Genomic DNA, 18,680 nt, shown 5'->3' on the forward strand with positions numbered 1-18,680 from the left:
TTCCTATAAGCACACTTGTATTTCTCAACTCTGTCAGTTTTTACTTGGAAAAATAGGATTGTTGTATTGACATTTCATGTATTTACATCTTCTAAGGCAAAATGAGTGTATAATCTGTCAGAGAAACTTGAAAATAGAAAGTGAGGAAAAAATACATTGTGTGTTGAGTTGATGAGCATAAGTCACAGGTTCCCTTCTGTAGGCAGATTCTGATATTAAAATATTGGTGTAGTGTTAGTCATGACTCGGTTGTATTACAGTTTTTTGAGAGTAGATCAGCATAAGACTTGTCACTGATAGTGTGAATGGAGGAGAGCTTAAAAAAGTTTTTTTTTAGTACATTTAGTTCTAGGAAAAGTTTGATAGCCTTGATGTGCTTAAATTGGTACTTATTGTTATACTGTTTTTTCATAAAACACTGGTAACTTTTCTGCCTGAGTTGGTCCACTAGCAGTTGTAATAACCCAAATCCCTTATTCAGTCTTTGAGTTTTTCTGGTGACTGATCATCTTATTTATGTTAGCCTGCCATGTATCATAGGAAAACGAGGTCATTGCATATTTTGTTTTGAAATGCTCTTTAGAGTGTCTAGGTGTGTGTAACTTAATCGGGGACTCATAATGCACTTAGTATTTTTAATTAGTGAGCTGAAGTGCTAGAGCTTTCCCTGCACTGTGTTAGCATAAGTTCTTTTCTGACAAGGTACTCGCTTGTAAATCTGAGCTACACTTAAGTGAAAGTATCGTCTACTTGATGCCTATTGGATATTTTATAAATAAAGACTTTGTAAGTTTTTTAAAATTTAAAATTAGTTGAGGATTTGTGACCTTGTATAACCTGTGTTTTTTTCTTCCCCAGTGGACTCCAGAAGGAAGACGGTTGGTCACTGGAGCTTCTAGTGGAGAGTTCACATTGTGGAATGGACTCACTTTCAATTTTGAAACAATATTACAGGTAACAGTAATCATCAGATAGTAGCATCATCCTGTGGTATTGTAAAGAATTTGAGATATAGTCACTTTATTGGTATTTTAAACTTACAATTCGACAAATTATTGTTGTGAGTTAATATATGCTCTTGTAAAGCCTTCTATCTTATATTCTTTTATATAATGTTTACAAATGTTTTATGTTTTCACAGGCTCACGATAGCCCAGTGCGGGCCATGACTTGGTCACATAATGACATGTGGATGTTGACAGCAGACCACGGAGGATATGTGAAATATTGGCAGTCGAACATGAACAACGTCAAGATGTTCCAGGCACATAAGGAGGCGATTAGAGAGGCCAGGTTTATACACAATATACATACATTTTCTGTAGTCCCTATTGTCATGGTTAAATTATTCTCTAAGTGTATTCTGGGTGCAGAGATGCATGGGCTCTGTCAGATTCTGGGAAACTTTCTGCACCCTATAAACACAATATTTTTCTTTGTTTTCACACATTCACCATTTTGCTGGCACCTTTCTGAAGTAGTGTCGTCCTGGTATCAGCCTTTGCAATATGTTAGAGATGTATTGTCTGCCGCATTTTGCACTGGTTTTCTCTTTTCATTTATGGTTAATAATGTGTATACGTTATTCCTTTTTATTACCTACTGTGTAAGACAAGATATTTCATTCCAAATAAAGAATTCAGTCTTTAATTATACAACTGAATAAAATCTAAAGCCTACAGAAAACACCTTCAGAGTTCACACAAAATACAAGGAAAAAAAGCTTAAGTGAAGACCTGGTTGGCTTGGTTATGCCACGACTTCAACAGGAAAGTATAGTAGAACTAAAAACTCTCACAGATAACTCTGGATGTGGCAAACATTAATGGATTAATGAATGGGTTCTTCAAGCTTTGAAACTATAAGCAGACCATTGTCAAGAAGACTCTAGGACTCTTCTTCTGATTCACTGTTGATAACATCAGTTATGCAAATGGATATTAAGTGGAGTTTAAAATATTTTCAGTGAGTTGTATATTTTTACATATCAATGAGATATGTATAGTAAAACTGGGGAAAAAAGCTTCAAAAACAAGCCTGAAGAATTGCTGCAGCCTCAGAATAAAGCCAAGCAGCATTCTTTGCGGTTGTGCCACCCACGTGTGGGAGGAGGTTGACATCTTTATAGAAACATCACCCACTGCAGTCACTTGTTTCTGCTTTCAGAATCTTAAAAAAATTGTTGGATAAACATGCTCCTTCAAAGACTTTGACTTAGTGTCCTACCCATACATTGAGTTTTCACTGTTGGTGCTTTCATAGTCATGGGATTCAGAAGTTCAAGGGAATTTTTAGAGTTAGATGAGAAACTTCATGGTCTTTCACTAGAGGGAGGAAAAAATGGCTCCCTCGTTTGTAGCAGATTCTTTGGCTTTAAACACAGTCTGAATGTCCCTGTGTGTAAGTTTGCCTCAAAAGGTGCAACATTCATGGGATAGCTTGCCAGGAAGAAGGTGTGAAAGTTTTCCACAGACCTTTTAAATAAATGAGAAACGTCGGATGTAGGGATGTTTAGCAACCAGTCTCTAAATAGCTTGCCTGAATTTTTTCAGCTTATCATTTCATGAAGAGTCGGAGGCCAAAGCTGTTGCTGATTTTTTGAGCAGTATTCCTATGTCATTTAAAAGACTGTTCACAGGAGTATTGCAAAAATAGAATTTATTTAGTTTCTATACTGAAATCAGCTCCATGTTTTCTGTTGGTACGATAGGAAATACTATACTGTGGGGAGTGTGGGGATCATTAATACTAATAATACACTCGTGAAGTTCTCTGAATATTGATGATTGAAAACTAAGAAGCAACTACTCTGTTGAATTCTTCTTTTGATGAGATACGTTTGTTAGCTGACAACATTCTCTTTAAGGGCTTCTTCACTGTTGGATACTTCCCTCTCCTGTTTATAACGCAGCACAGTGTTTTTATTTTTCCCTGTCTGAGAAGCACAGATAATCTGTTAAATGCTGACTTCTTTCCCCTGCTGTGTGTCTTCATGTAACAGTTTCTCACCCACGGATAATAAATTTGCTACATGCTCTGATGACGGCACTGTTAGAATCTGGGACTTTCTTCGTTGCCATGAGGAAAGAATTCTCCGAGGTATGTGTACTAACAGTACTGATTGGAATATTTAAATAGGGAAGGTATTTGTGGTTAAATCATCACAAAACCACAATACCAGCTTACATCTCCATTCAGTTTTTTTACGTATACACCATCTTAGGCTCTTTAAAGAAACCCAGACTCTCTCCCAGGTTCACAGTCGTTTGGTAGATTTTTACTACTAATGTTATCTTTGAATTCTTTAAGCTATAAATTAAATAAAAGCATTCCCTTTCTTCTCCCTTTTCCCCTCAGTTACTTGCTTATCTCTATGCACCTTTTAGGGCTACATTCCTTTTCCTGTCTTGTACCCAGGACAGCTTTCTCCAACATATTGACACTATGATTTTATTTAGATAGCTCATATTCTTCTGGCAGTCCTTTTACAGTATGAATTAACTGAGGTATCAATAGCTACACTTCTCATATTGCTATTTCTGAAAGCAGGTGGGTTTTCAGTATACCGCATTTGTACTACCTCACCCACTTTCTATTAAATTTTGGAGGGATTCCTTGTTTAATTTATTGATTTCATAATTATAAACTAACTTCTATGAATTACCCCATACTACAAAAGGAATTTATATTTTCACTTGGATTGGCTTAGTGTTAGACTTCATAAAGTGGGGCTGTTGAAATACTAACAATACATCAACACTGTGTATGTGAATTTAGTGGTGTTAGAGTTAGGGAATTAACTGTGTGTTTTACATATGCAATACGAACATTGGAACAAAAGCATTTACACTTCTAACTAAGTCTCATAAGTTTATTATTAACTAGGAAGGTAGTTTCTCAGGTGCTTAATTTGAACCTGTACTGATTTGACAAAGAGTACCTTCTACTCTGTACTCTTGATTTCAGTATGCCATAAAGTAACATCTTCCTCTGACACATAAATGCAGGTGGGAGAATGGGTGCCACAGACATTGGGTGTTAAGAAATTACTGTTCAGAGATTTCCCTTTCTGTTCAAGAGTCAGCAGAGTTAGTTGTCTTTGTTGAACTGTAAGTTTCTTACAACTTTGCAGAGCTTTATTTCCAGCATGTAGTGTCGATGCTTTCTAGACAAGAAAATAAATGCTCTTGATATATAACCCATATTTCAAGCCAGTATTTTTTTTTTTTATCACATTTGTTTAAACGTTCCTAACTTGGCACATTTTGTGTGGGTTCATCCACAGTAGTGTATCGTGATAGCTAACATGAGGATATAGTACCTGTCATATTGGAGGAGTGTACTCACTGTGAAAGTCATAATATTGTACAACTTCAGAACTAGACGAAGTCTTTGAAATCATTGTCTCAGTTATTTTATGGATGAGCACCATGACCCAGAAGGCTTAAGTGACATGTTCAAGGTAAAATAAATTCAGAGCCAGGACTAGAATCTTATCACTTGACTCCTAGCCTAATGCTACACTACCTTGCATCTTTCCTCACTATTAGTAGACGTCTTAGCTGTTAAACAGAAATAAGATAAATAACTTTTTCTAGGCTTTGAACATCGTAAGAAATATAGAGGAAACAAAATAATTTTATTTGTTAAAAGCAAATCTAGTGTCAAACAATTAATTTTAAAGTGGACTAGGAGCATGATTGTGAAGTCTGATATAAGACCACTATGCATCTTGAATTAAAAAAAGAAGAAAAAAACTTAGCTATATGATAACATTTTTCAATCCCAAGTTCCAATGAAATGTTATTCAATTTTGCTAATGAAACTGCTTCTAAATAGTGCTTAAGAACTTTTCCTCTGAAATTTAGAGTGTGAGATATTAACTAGCAGTTAAATATTTTCAGATTTGAGTCTAGGTGAATTTGGATAAAGTTAAGTAGATGCTGAATCATTACCTGTTCTTTCTATAGCTTAAAAATACACCAATGTTATGTCAGTATTAATTGAGAGTTGAATTTTTATGTGGGGCTCTTTTGAAGTTTTTACTAAGGAAATTTCAAACATGCACAAGAATGTAATGAACCTCCATATACTTTTAGGATATATGTTCTAGATTATTTGTGGGTTTTGCTTCCTTTTGAAAAATATTCTACTTGCTTGATAGTCATGATTTTTTTCCTAGTACCTCAATGAGTATAACAAATATGAATAATTACACCAAGTTAATTGTACCACCCAAGTAGTAGTTCTGAGGGCAGGTCTGGTGTAGTAGACGAGTTATTCAATTCCAATTATCCGTTGTCTGTCATTCCTCATTTTTCCAAATTTTCTGAATTTTAGAGATGATTATAAAATAATGAAAACAATGTTCTTATAGTTTTTCTGTCCTTCACTTTGTGGGTTGGGGATCAGGGGATGACGGAACTCCAGTTGTCTCAGGGGATGATGTGAAATTCTTAAAATAACATTTGAAGTGAACTTAACTTAGCTCTGTTCGTAGAGAGAAAATTGGATTGCCAAGTCAAACAAGTAGGAATAGGACCTTCCAGCCTCTAAAATGTCAGTTGCCCTATATGAAGGGGTGATGTTCTTATAGCCCACATAGACTCTGTCACATCGGGTAGATAAGCATACTCCTACAGCGTGTTAGTGTTGTGCATCAAACTATCACTTGGGATTAAGTATTAAGAAAATCCAAGAATATTTTAATTGAAGAGAATGTTTGAGATCATGTAGTCCAACTCTTTATAAATTACTTAAATCTTTTCTACATCATTCCTGAAAACAAGTCTTCTACTCAACAAACATTTTTTGTGATACAATATTCACTACCTCACATGATTCTCTTTTCCAATTTTAGATAGCTCTAATTTTTCCGAAAGTTCTTTCATTATGTCAGACATCTGCTTCCTTACAACCTGCCCTGTCTTCTGGAACATGAAAAATTAAGTCTGTGCTCTCTTCTACATAGCAGCCCTTTAAGTATTTGGAGACAGCTATCATGTCTTCTTAATGTAGTCTCTCACCTGTAAGCATACAGGATCTCTGTGCATGGCAGAAGCCATAATACCATACTATTGAATGCAGAATTTACAGTAGCTTTTTATTGTCCTTTCTGAGATTGTTCTTATGCTTCTTGGAAAAGGAGGAAGTTACACAAGAGAAAGTAATTAGTGTTTTTAAGGTTAAAATGAGCATAGATCTATTGTCAGGGGATTTGCTACTCAAAAGGTTGTGATGATTGGTCCAGAGTTAGGAAAAACAAACACTTAGGGAATCGAATATACTGCAGCATTGAGAAACACAATGTATATGTCCACCCATTACCAAAGCATATGCAAGTCAGCATAATTTATACACATTTATCCTTCTTTTCTAGTATGAATTACAGCCCTCAGTTTATGGATTGGGATTAAAATAACATTTAAGCACCAGGAATACGTGAGTCTAAATCAGCCTCTAGGTTACATGATTAGGCATTTGACTCTAACTGAAATAGAGCCATTAATAAGCATATGCTGTATGCATGCTACCATAGGTAGAAGAATTTTTTTTTACAAGATATGACCCCTACCCTCATGCTTTTTAAAGTTCAGTAATGAAGGTAAGATATTTTCAACCTAAGATGTTGGATAATATGGGAGAAGAGTCATAGTATTAGAAGTATAGTTTTATCAGTGTAGAGTTAGAAGCAGATATGACTAGCTAAAATGCAAGGGAGAAAGGTTGAAAATACAGAATCAGTAAGAATACTGAAGTACATTTTAGCAAGAAGCATACTACTCTTAAAAAGAATCCAGTTTGCAAGTTTCAACATGCTTAATTTTGTTTTACCTTCTTGATTTTAACAACAGTAACTCACACATTATACTTACTTTGTGTCAGGCGTGTTCTGAGTACTTCGTTTAATCTTCCCAATAACCCTATGAGATAAGTACTGTTTGTTCCATATTTTACAAATGAGTAACCAAGGTACGAAAAGTTAAGTAAACCTGCCCAAGGTCGTATGTTTTGTAAGAGGTGGGGCTAGGATTTGAACCCAGGTTGTTTGGCTCCAGAGTTCATGTTTTTTTTTTTTTTTTTGTGAGGAGATCAGCCCTGTGCTAATATCCGCCAATCCTCCTCTTTTTTTTTTTTTTGCTGAGGAAGACGGCCCTGGGCTAACATCTGTGCCCATCTTCCTCCACTTTATATGGGACGCCGCCACAGCATGGCTTGCCAAGCAGTGCGTCGGTGCGCGCCCGGGATCTGAACCAGCGAACCCCGGGCCGCCGCAGCGGAGCGCGCGCACTTAACCGCTTGCGCCACCGGGCCGGCCCCTCCAGAGTTCATGTTTTAACCACTACATTAAACTATTATATTAAACCACTATATTTAAAAGTAATATCAGCATGGATGTAATAATGTCTTCCTGAACTGTGATGACAGAATTGTAAAGTATAAAGTTTTCTTGAGAGGAGAAGGCTGTGGGTAGAGGAAACTAATTTAGGTATTCAAGTTTGTTTTACCATTCTTCTTTAAAACTGTCCATATAGGTTATAGGTTTTCAATGTATGATATATTTAACAACAAAAAAAATTAAACCACAAGGAATAGTTCAAACTGCAAATGGGTTATAAGGTATATACTAGTGATGTCAAAAGAACATGGACATAGGGAGTTATACTGAGACTTATTCAGGAGGTAAGATCTATTTTCAGTTTTCAAATATAGCACTCATGGAGAGGAAATGAACCCCTGAGTACACACAGCTTAAGAAAAAGAATATTATTAGTGCTTTTGTTAAGTCCCTATGTATCCCCTCCTGATTGCATTTGACTGTGGTTTTTAATAAATGAGATAAACCCCTTTGCAAAGATCTTTTGGTTCAGCAGTGTGTTTTTGAACTGTGTGAAGACATGTTTACAAGTCTGAGTGTTCCAAAAATCTCTGATGCTTTTTATTGGAAATAATTTTACTTATTAAAGTAAAATTGGCAAACCACATAGTTTATGATTAATGGACCTAATTTATTTGTACAGTGTTTTACAAAACATTCCACAAAATCCTATTATCCCCAAGACGAAAAACAGAAACACCCAGCTTCTTTTAAAATAGCCTATAGCAGAGTACCTCCTTCCACTAACAGCATGTTTTAGTATTAAAAGTACTTCAGGCACATCTCATTTAATCATACAAACAACCATGTGGACCCATTTTACATATGGACGCCTATTTTCCCTATCTCTGGTGCCTTATTTTGAGGAAGAGTTTACTTAAGGCTCTTTTCCCTCTCCTGAAAAGACTGGATCATGGTAGGTTCTCCTTTGTAAATAATTATCTGAGTGTATTATGAGAGGGGAAAAAGACTTAATATTTACTTCTAAAATACATTATTTGAAGAAATTAGTATAGTAGAGTCCTGAAATATTCATTTTATATGGTACATTCACATTTTTACAAAAATTGTTTGATTTTTATATTGGGCTTTGTTCTTTCTATCTCTGCACTTATTTTAAATATTGCACATAATATGGCAAAAACTTACTGAAAAATAGATCTGTAGCTTTCTTGGGATGGCAGAGCTGCATGTTGCTATCATGTTCGTTGTTTTAATAAAGAGTCAAGGGCAATTCACAGACACTCTTGAATATAAAGATTCCAGTTTTTTGACAGTGACAAATCACTGCTAAACAATTTATGTAACTGATTTTCAGAACGAGCTTTTGCATCTTAGCATTTATTAAATAGTTTATAATTGTCTGCTTCAGTTTATTTTGAGAGGCTTCAGTTTCCACTTGCTGATGAGTTGAGTTAGCCTGTTATATTTTGGAGCTTTCCAGATAATTACATCTTTGATAGTTTTTCATGTTAAAATTCAGAGCTTTGGAAAGAGCTGATAAAATCAGATAAATAAATAATATGCTTTTGGTTTTTTCATTTTTAGTGGATAGATCCTGTAATAAAAGTTTATGATTAAAATATGGTGTCATCAAAAACAATAAGTTGTTTGTCAGTGAGGGAGGTCAAGTACCAAAACGAATGTTTTTTTCAGTCACTTTTTTTCATTCACTTTTTTATGATACACCAGAAAACCATTTTAAAGTTTCATTTAAATCATATCTCAGGAATTTCTAAGAAGCACGTACAGTGCTGTGATCTCTTTAGCTATAAAGAGACCAGAAAAGAATTTCTATGTAAAGGAAGAAATGGTAGTTTTTAGGTCATTTATCCTTTTTTTATAGGTTGTTTCATAAAATAGTCTTAATTTCTCCAAAACTCACTATTAAATCTCTGAGAGCAAATCTGCTGAGACCTCTTTCTGTTTTTCCCCCTTGAATGTATTTTAATACAGTTCTCTTTGAGAGAACTTTACCTTCTTAGCATGGTTTTAGAATAATATCACATGTTATTTGGACTAGCCTGGTGAATTTTATCTACTTTAACTTGCTGATGTTTTTAAATATTGCATTGGTCCGTAGGGAACACCAGAAAGGCCCAGCCACCAAAGGGCGCCTGTGGTGCCTTTGAGCAGGGTAGGTGGAACTTCTCCACAGCCCAGTGTGCTGCTTTATTACTGCCCTCCCTGACTAGCGCGTGCCCCTTTGTCTGTACAGCCGCGCGCTGCATAACGACATTTTGGTCAACGATGGACCGCATATGTGATGGTGGTGCCCTAAGATTAGTACCATAGAGCCTAGGTGTGCATAGGCTATACCGTCTAGGTTTGTGTAAGTACACTCTATGATGTTCACACAATGACAAAATCACGTAATGACACATTTCTCAGAATGTATGCCCGTCATTAGGTGACGCATGATTGTACTTCTGGTAAAAGTAAGGATATCATGTAGAGATCCAGTTTAGGATGTATAGCTTAAAAAGTGGCTAAGTTGTTGCTGTTTTTGGGCTCTGTGCATATTTTTCTACTTTTTAAATTAACTATTCAAAAGTTGAACCTTGAACATTCTCTGCGCCCAGCATCACCATCACCCTTTGCCTGTCAAAGGCTGTGGGAGTCCGCACGCAGTTTCCAGGTTTGTTTTGTCAAAGATGAAAGTTATAAGTGTTCTGCTACATTAAAACAATTATGAAATACTGAGGGAAATCAACATGAATGCAGAACCGAGGAGTACACAGGTGAGTTCTAGAAACTCCATACCGGGGAGCTCAATATTTTATCTCCAAGACATTTTTTATATATATTATTAAGCAGAAGTAATTTGTGATGCCAGGAGTCATCAAATGTTAGAGTAGTAGTTCTTGATCCTGTCAAGCCTAATGACTGCTTTTTCTAATGAATAGTTTGTAACCTCTACTCTTCTGAAATAAACTAAATTGATAATGACTGCTACACACAAAACTTTTTTAAAAAGGCACCAGTGCACACGTACACAGTCTCTGAGAAGAAAAATCTTTACGAAATGTTCGTGAAGGGACATTATTGCTTCTACTCAGAATCAGTGGTTTGGCTGAGAACCAGTGGTTTGGAATAAGTCGTGCTAAAACAACCCTGTTTTTATAGAATTACTGGAGGGTGGATCAAGGAAATTGTAGCCAGACCATAGGCAATCTTTTTAACTAATCTGTGGATTATGGTAGAGGATCTGGCTTTATAGCTGCATGATTGAAAGGTCATTTCCAAAGTTAAGTTTTCATTGGATGTGTGTTACCTGTGAGGCAAGTGTGTAGAGTGCTGCAGGATTCTTTACTTGGCCTCTGTCTTGTATAACATTTTTTATTCATCTTGATGGCTTGCTTTGCAAATTTATGGGTTGCAAACTGCAAGCAGAAGTTCTCTAGATGTCAGGATTCAAAAAGATACTATGATGTTAAACATAATGAATAGAAACTTAATATGTAAAATTTTAAGTAGAGATAAAGTCCTGTGCTTAGGTTTTCAACCTCAATTCTAGACTGGTTTCTGAGAGTTCATATCCTGGGTTATAGATGATTAGTGTGAATTCTTGAGATGTTGTGCCCTCCCCCATTTAGTAGAAATGGATGTTTGGAATGGTGGAGCTTAATTATCGAGGGGAGATGATTAGAATGGGGAGGGGTCTGGAAATCATGAGGAAGGGTAAAGGAAAGTTTAGTATTCAGTTTGGATAAGAGACTTAAGAGAAGTTTAGTCATTCTCAAATATTTAAAGGATTTTGTATGAAAGTACATGTATTGTATATAGGTCTAGTGTATAGGGTGGGGAGGATATAGGACATCATGTTTGGATTAGATTATGGAAATTTTTTCCTGTGGAGAGGTAAGAGAATGGGCTGTTATGTGAACTATGAGGCTTTCTGTTGCTGAAATTGTGCCGTGTTTAGCTGGCCAGCTGTCAGGGAGGCTGTAGAAGGCATTCCCTTTCCATATGGTTGGTTCGATTTGGTAATAACCTGGGTTAGTTGTCTGTTAACTGTAGTTTCATGTTTTAGGGCAGACCCAGAAGTCTGAAAGTCAAGCATGCAGACACATTCATTACAAAGGGTTAAATGATAGGCTATATCCCATGAGGAGATGTTGCCAACTTCTGCTCTAAAAATTTTTTTGGTGAGGCATTAGATCATTTTATTAAGCCTATTGTTTATAGTAGTGAATGGAGCCTGAAAATCACCTAATCTTTTAAAAAATATTTAAAAATATTTATTTATACTTTTTAATTATCTTATATACACACACATATATACAGAAAAGTGCACAAATCTTAAGTGTACAGTAATATATTTTTACATATTTACACACCCAGTTAACAACCTCTTAGATCAAGATATAGAATGTTTTTAGCACTCTAAAGATTCCTTCCGGCCTCTTTGCCACCTAAGCCTTTTATTAGATAGTTTAGACTTTCAAGGACGTTTAAGTTATTTTTCCTGTTTCTCTTACTCTTTTTTCAATTTTATTTTATCATTTTGTGATTTCTTTCACTTTCCTTGTGTAGAGCTGTCTTAATTTCCTTTCCTTGATTTACGTCTACGCTCTTTTGAAAATGATGTTTTATTTTTTCTGATTAGCTTCATTTACTAGTTTCCTCCTACTAAAAGCAACACAACAAAAGTTAATATATAAAGAGATAGATAGTAGTGTGTATTATTACAGTCACAGGCTCAGGAACCTGGGTGTTAGTCACAGTTTTAGCCCTTAGCAGCTGTGTGACACTGGGGCAAGTCACATTACTGTGTCTGTGTCCTTATCTGTATAATGGGGATTAATAATAGTACCGACCTTACTGAGTTGTAAGAATTAAATGGGTTAATTCATGAGACGCACTTAACTAATGCCATAAAGAGTGTTCAAAGTCAGCTATTATTATGTCATTTCCAAAGCTAATTTCAGAGCCTATTTCCATATCTCTGCCTATTTAAGGATAAAAAATGGTTATTTCAGACATGTATTTTACTTTTCTCATTTACATGTTTTTCAGCCGTTATCATTAGTTACTACAGTAGTACAGGTTTTTATTTGCAGGTAGTCTGTAAAAATGATCACTTGTTTAAACAAAATTGTCATGATTTTCTAATGTTTTCAGATGTAAAAAATTCAACACTTAGAATTGGCCTTTTTAAAAAGATCTTGTATGGAAGCATTTAAGGATTCTATTTTAATTGTTAGATGAATCAAGTATTTAATTTTCTAAAAATTTTATTATTTATTTATTTATTTATTTATTTGCTGAGGAAGATTGTCCCTGAGCTAACAACTTATTTATTTGCTGAGGAAGATTGTCCCTGAGCTAACATCTGTGCCAGTCTTCCTCTATTTTTGTATGTGGGTTGCCACCACAGCATGGCTTGATGAGTGGTGTAGGTCCATGCCCGGATCCAAACCTGCAAACCCCAGGTTGCTGAAGAGGAGCAGGTGAACTTAACCACTACACCACCGGGCTGGCCTCGAATCAAATATTTAATGATTACCCACTGTGATCAAGGTGCTGTGCTTGGTTCTTTTGCTGATATAAATTCACAAGACATCGCCTTGTCCCTTAAGTAGCATTTCCAACATTTTCCTAGTTCTTTCATTTCTTCAAATACCTTTTGTGAATTGGCCAGGTACTGTGGTGCACAGGAGTGCTGATTACACTGAAAATCAACAGTTTTCACAGCTCATCACACTGCAGCAGACTTTGGTCGTCGGTGTCCAGGCTATTTCATCAGGACAGCATTTATTTTTCTCTGGGGAAATAACAGGTTTTTTCCTATTGACCAAACTTAATCACCATAATTAATTTCCAACTCCAAATCATTTAGTAATAAAATTGGATGATTTAGTGATAGCTTTGGTAAATGTCATTTCTGTGTGTCATCTTCAATGATTAATGTGATCAGCAGTAAATTAGGAGTCTTGGGGAAAGTGTATCCTACATATTTTTGGTCACAATAGATAAGACTTAAATACAGAAATCTAATGTCGTCTGTTTGGGTCTCTTGATCACCCTCTGCCCCCATCCCATCAAACTTGCCAGCTGACGACAGATAGGCTAGTGTGTAACCTATTCTATCCCAAAAGTCTCTGGTGGAGTTTGTTGCAGGGTGGAAGCTAAATTTTTACCTAGGATGTGGCAGATATAGGCCTGACTGATAAAACGATTGTAAGAGCAAACAGGATGATATTAAAAGAGATATTAGGAATTAGAAAGCATTACAAGTTTATTGGTTTCTGAACTTAAATCCTGCTTCTTTCTTGAGGGTATATAGTACAGTGCCCAGTTTTAATCTTTTCTGTAGGCCGTGAATGTTAAATACCTCAAAAGTTTGGTATTATTCATATTTTATATATTTTTTATAATGGTCAAATCAGATCATTTATTTTTTTATTTTATTTTATTTTTTTAGTGAGGAAGATTGGTCCTGAACTAACATCTGTTGCCAATCTTCTGCTTTTTGCTTGAAGAAGATTATCCCTGAGCTATCATATGTGCCAGTCTTCCTCTGTTTTTTGTATGTGGGACACCACCACAGCATGGCTTGATGAGCAGTGTGTAGGTCTGTACCCAGGATCTGAACCCATGAACCCCAGGCCACCGAAGCAGAGCGCAAGAACTTAACCACTACACCACCAGGCTGGCCCTTATGGAAACTTATTTACATCTTTTTCAAGTATATGACCAATCTGATTTTTGGAACATTTTTACTTTTATAGATTTAATATTTTAATGTACCATGCAAATATAAATTACCAAGAGTCTTCTGGGTAAAAATATTTATTAAAACAAGAATTCTTCAAGAGTATTTGCTAGGCATTTTCTTCGGTTTATTGAATTCTAGCAGAGAAATCATTAAATTAGTTACTATAAAATACTTTAACTTTTTTAATTGACTGTCTTAAGTGTAGCTTTTTCCTTTGTATTTTGGATCCTTTAAAAAAAAATCTGTTCTCTCACAGTGAGGAAATACGATGATGACGCAATTCTGATTTTAGGCATCAGATATTAGAGATTGAAGCCCATGACATAATAGGTATTTGAAAGATTGAGTATGGTGGAGGAGAGTTGCAGTCCTGGAGGAGGCATTCCAAGGACTGTGATCATTATAAAAGATAAGGCGTGGCACTGTTGTTGGGGTCTAGACTGTAACGAAAGATTAGTCAACATTGTGGTGTTTCCTTCATCATTATTTTAGAATCACATTTGAATTAAACGTGTGCTAAAATACACCAGGCAATAGATGTGTATTAAAAAAAAAAAATTTAGAGGGGGCTGCCCCAGTGGCGAGTGGTAAAGTTCACACGTTCCGCTCCGCTGGCCTGGGGTTTGCTGGTTCGGATCCTGGGCGTGTACCTACTCATGCTCATCAAGCCATGCTGAGGCAGCGTCCCACACAGAAGAGCTACAACTCTACAGCTGTGATAGACAACTATGTACTGGGGTTTTGGGGAGAAAAAAAAAACTAAAAAAAGAGGAAGATTGGCAACAGATGTCAGCACAGGGCCAATCTTCCTCAAAAAAACAAAAATTTAGAAGAGCTTTCTAGAAGAGATCAGATTTAGTGGAAAGGTCAGCTTTCTTATTGGATTACTTCTACTACACTAATACAAATATAGATGAAAGGATATAAACCTATAAAATGTAACTTATGAATATTTAGCCCATTATTCCCTAAAATATCTGTTAATACCTCATTCACCACATGGACTCACGGAGACCACAAGTTCCTTTTCTTACTGTAAGTTACATAGGCATTACTTGGTATAATATATATTGTCTTTGAACAAGCTTTTAAATACTTTTTAAAAAACTTGTTACATTGAAGTCATGGTTTTGAAGTGCATGATTACATCAGCAGATGAGTTTAAATCATTGCTCATTCTACTTGTTGAATAACCATGTTTTCATGATCCATAAAAAGTAAGTGGTAATGCCTATTTAACAAGGGAAATCAGATTGTAATACATGTAACACTTGATGTGCATAGAGATAGAGGGCAGTGGTGGTGAAAATGTTTTCTTTCTCAACCAGAAGTCTCCACACAATCCAGGTTCCTAAGAAGTGATGTGCCTTTGAAGACAGTGACTTTCATGTTTGTGATCTCAGACTGAAGCTCCAGACTTACATCTTCCAGGCCAGGCAGTTGGGGAACTGGCATATCCATACCCCATGTCCCTAGCTGCTAGACATGAAAATCTTTCAGTTTTATCTGGAAGGTAGGTAATGGGTGATTTTCTTTCATAGGCTTTTTTAAAAGGTGATTTTATAGTTGACAGTTAAAAAGGTGATTTCTGCCTTTGGGGCAGAGAGGAGCTTCTCTTTGATTATTATTCCCCTCAGGTTCTTCAAGACTCCTAGTTTTTAACTTTTGTGTTAAACATATAGTTATGAATAGATTAGCTTTGAAATATATTTTTTGACAAAATCCTCATTTTAGTGTCTATAGTAGATTTGTTAGTGTTGTAGAAACTTGTTAGCTCTAAGTTGGCATTTTTGGTTTTCTGCCTCTGTCTAGAAGTGATTAATACTTACGAAAATAACATTCAGCTACAAAGTGGGAGATTTTGCACATTAAAAGTATCTTTCAGTACATATGAAAATCTTGCTTCATTTTCTTCTCACAGCTAACCTATTACCGAAATTTTTCAGTAGTTATGGTGGGCACTATCATTTAAAAAAAAAAAAAGTTACCCTTTTCACCTTTTCCTTATACCTTTGACTTTATTATTGTTAGATATTTTCTTGGAGTCCTTGTTTTAACTTACTTCTGAATCTGGGTGTAGTCCAGATCCTTGAGCATGCCTCTGATTGAAATGATTCTTGAACTGCTCCTTCTCCTAATCAGCTTGGCTAGATAGGCTTCTCCTACGCCTTAACAGTTTTTCAGGTGATTGTCAGTAATGCTTTTTACTTTAGATAAACTTTTCAACACGTTTTAGCATGGTCTTGACATTAAAAGCAAAATGGAAGAAATCTTATACCAAAGTCATCCAAAGCTGCCTGCCCTGCGAATTGTAAGATGTGTATTAATAAGCCATGTTTTAGAGTCATTTTGTAACCCTAGAACATTTAGTTTATTTTCATTCCACCATTAGTATTCACAAGTGTCACAGGAACACACTTTAGTTGAACATGTTGGATTTATTACTCATTGCAGCAAAGTACCCAGGCCATAGGGAACCATGGGATGTCTCAGTTGTTATAAAGATTGTATTTATAGGATTTGGGCTTTGGGTAATTTGGGGGAGGGCTCAAAGAAGTGAGGGCTGTCACTCATTTAACATGAGAGACAGATGTTTGGTATTTTGTGGGTTGTGCAGTGACCTTATTTTGGTCTCACTTCATCATGGTCTCAGAATGACTTAATTTGATATAGATGTTTAATGAGCTTGTCCAACAGGAGAGCAGAATAGTTTAGCTATAAATGTCAGATCAGTTTGTGATAACACTGAGGCTTAGCTGAGAGCATGAGGTTAGTTCTCAGAGGTCAGGGGCTGCTTTTTTTTTTTCCTTTCTTACAAGCATTTAAATCCCACCGGCCCCTCACTATGTAAGGCCCAGCTGGGGGCTGGGTCAGGATTTAGTGGCAGTGATTTATTGGGCATGTCATTGGAACAAGCTGCAGTGATACTTATCTGACAGCTGTAGTTTTACAACAGAGAGCAATTGGGAAGCATGTCACGCATGTCAGTTTTCAGCTGGCTAGAAGTAGTGGGTAAAATATGAACATGTTCTTTTTAAGAACTAAGATGTGTGAGTTTTCTTGCCTTAATCTTTCTGGGGGAATCCTAGGGTTTACCCCACTTGAGTGTCTAGGAATTAGTTTTTAGTGCTTCGGGAGTTTCTTTACAACTGGGAAGAAGCAACTGTTCATTTTCTGTATTGTCTGTGTTAATACAAAGCAGTAAATATGAAAGAGATTTTAAAGGTTTTTAAGACTTAGGAACTGTTAACATACCTTACAATTAAAAATTATAATAATTGTAAAATTCCTTATGAATCGTCAGGTCGACCTAAGGTGAAAAAAGGACCACGTTTTCACGGCTCCACTCTCCAGCTTAGTCATGTGCATCAAAGATCACTGAAAGGAGATTTGTGTTCATTCATTTATTCAAATTATTACTGTGTACTAGATGCCAGGCTAGGTGCCAAGCCCTGGGTCTGGAGGAAGGATCAAACAGTCATTCCTATCTTTTTTTTTTTGAGAAAGATTGGCCCTGCAGTAACCTCTCTTGCCAATCTTCCTCTTTTTCTTTTTTTGCTTCCCCAAAGTCCCAGTACGTAGTTGTATGTCATAGTTGTAGAGTTGCAGTTCTTCTATGTGGGACACCTCAGCATGGCTTGATGAGCAGTGAGTAGGTCTGTGCCCAGGATCCGAACTGGCAAACCCTGGGCTGCCGAAGCGGAACGTGCAAACTTAACCACTACGCCACCGGGCTGACCCTGTCATTCCTATCTTCATAAGCAGTACAAGTGGTGGCTGGACATGGTTTAAAGCATCCCTTGTAATGGTATCCTCATTTCATATGTATGCTAAAATAAGCACTGCTTTATTCAAATATATAGAAGAGTATCTCTCTGATTAATGAGGTAGTTTTTGTGACTTTAAAAATGGTAACTTTTTAAAATCATATTTGTGGAGCATCTGCTCATGCAAGTCTGGAGGTATCTTTAAATTTTGTGCGGGTCTTCAGAGCAAAATTTATTTCCTATAAAACTGCAAGATAGGCTTCTTCCATTTTATCTTCACCTTGAATAATAGAGGGTGTTCTCCTTAATACTGAATCTTGATCATTTGGTAAAAACTGAATAAGTTTTAAAACTAGAAAGTTAGATTTGTAGTTAAGACTTAACCCTGAGTACTTATTAGAGCACATTTCGGTAGTGTCACATGATTAGAGAATTCAGAATATCTAATTTCATTAGACAAGACACATTATAGGCAAACCAGTCTCTTCATGTGGTACTAGTAGTTCTGCCACTGGTCTCTAGAATTTTCCTATGGAAATAAAGAATATAATCACGTTTTGTCATTGAAATCTTCATAGGTTCATGATAGCTTGGAATGTTTATGAGAACCTCAAAAACCTTTAACAAAGTATCTAGGTTGCAAAATTTTTGCATGTTGGTGCTTTGGTAGAATAGTAGTAGTGTTAGAATATGGTTGATTTGGACCAAATTAAGGATGATAACTTTTCAGAGTAAGGTTTTTCTCCGAAGACCATTCTACACAGAAAAATGTATTCATTTTAGGTTTCAAACACCCAAAGTGAACTATCATTTA

The 18,680-nt window shown here is 36.0% G+C and overlaps 1 protein-coding gene across 3 annotated transcripts in view; it reads left to right on the plus strand.

Annotated features, from left to right (window-relative positions):
* Nucleotides 1-18,680, plus strand: part of WDR33 (WD repeat domain 33) — a 91,058-nt gene that overhangs the window by 32,998 nt on the left and 39,380 nt on the right. For 2 of the 3 annotated variants that reach the window (XM_058548745.1, XM_058548746.1), the window contains exons 5-7: nt 859-954; nt 1,142-1,293; nt 3,002-3,099. In XM_058548745.1, coding sequence (XP_058404728.1) covers nt 859-954; nt 1,142-1,293; nt 3,002-3,099 — 346 coding nt within the window. Of the gene's footprint in view, nt 1-858; nt 955-1,141; nt 1,294-3,001; nt 3,100-13,022; nt 13,247-18,680 lie in introns of those variants that run through there. The other variant, XM_058548747.1, reaches the window with a different exon arrangement.

This window comes from Diceros bicornis, chromosome 10 (genome assembly GCF_020826845.1).
Source record: "Diceros bicornis minor isolate mBicDic1 chromosome 10, mDicBic1.mat.cur, whole genome shotgun sequence".
Classification (NCBI taxonomy): domain Eukaryota; kingdom Metazoa; phylum Chordata; class Mammalia; order Perissodactyla; family Rhinocerotidae; genus Diceros; species Diceros bicornis.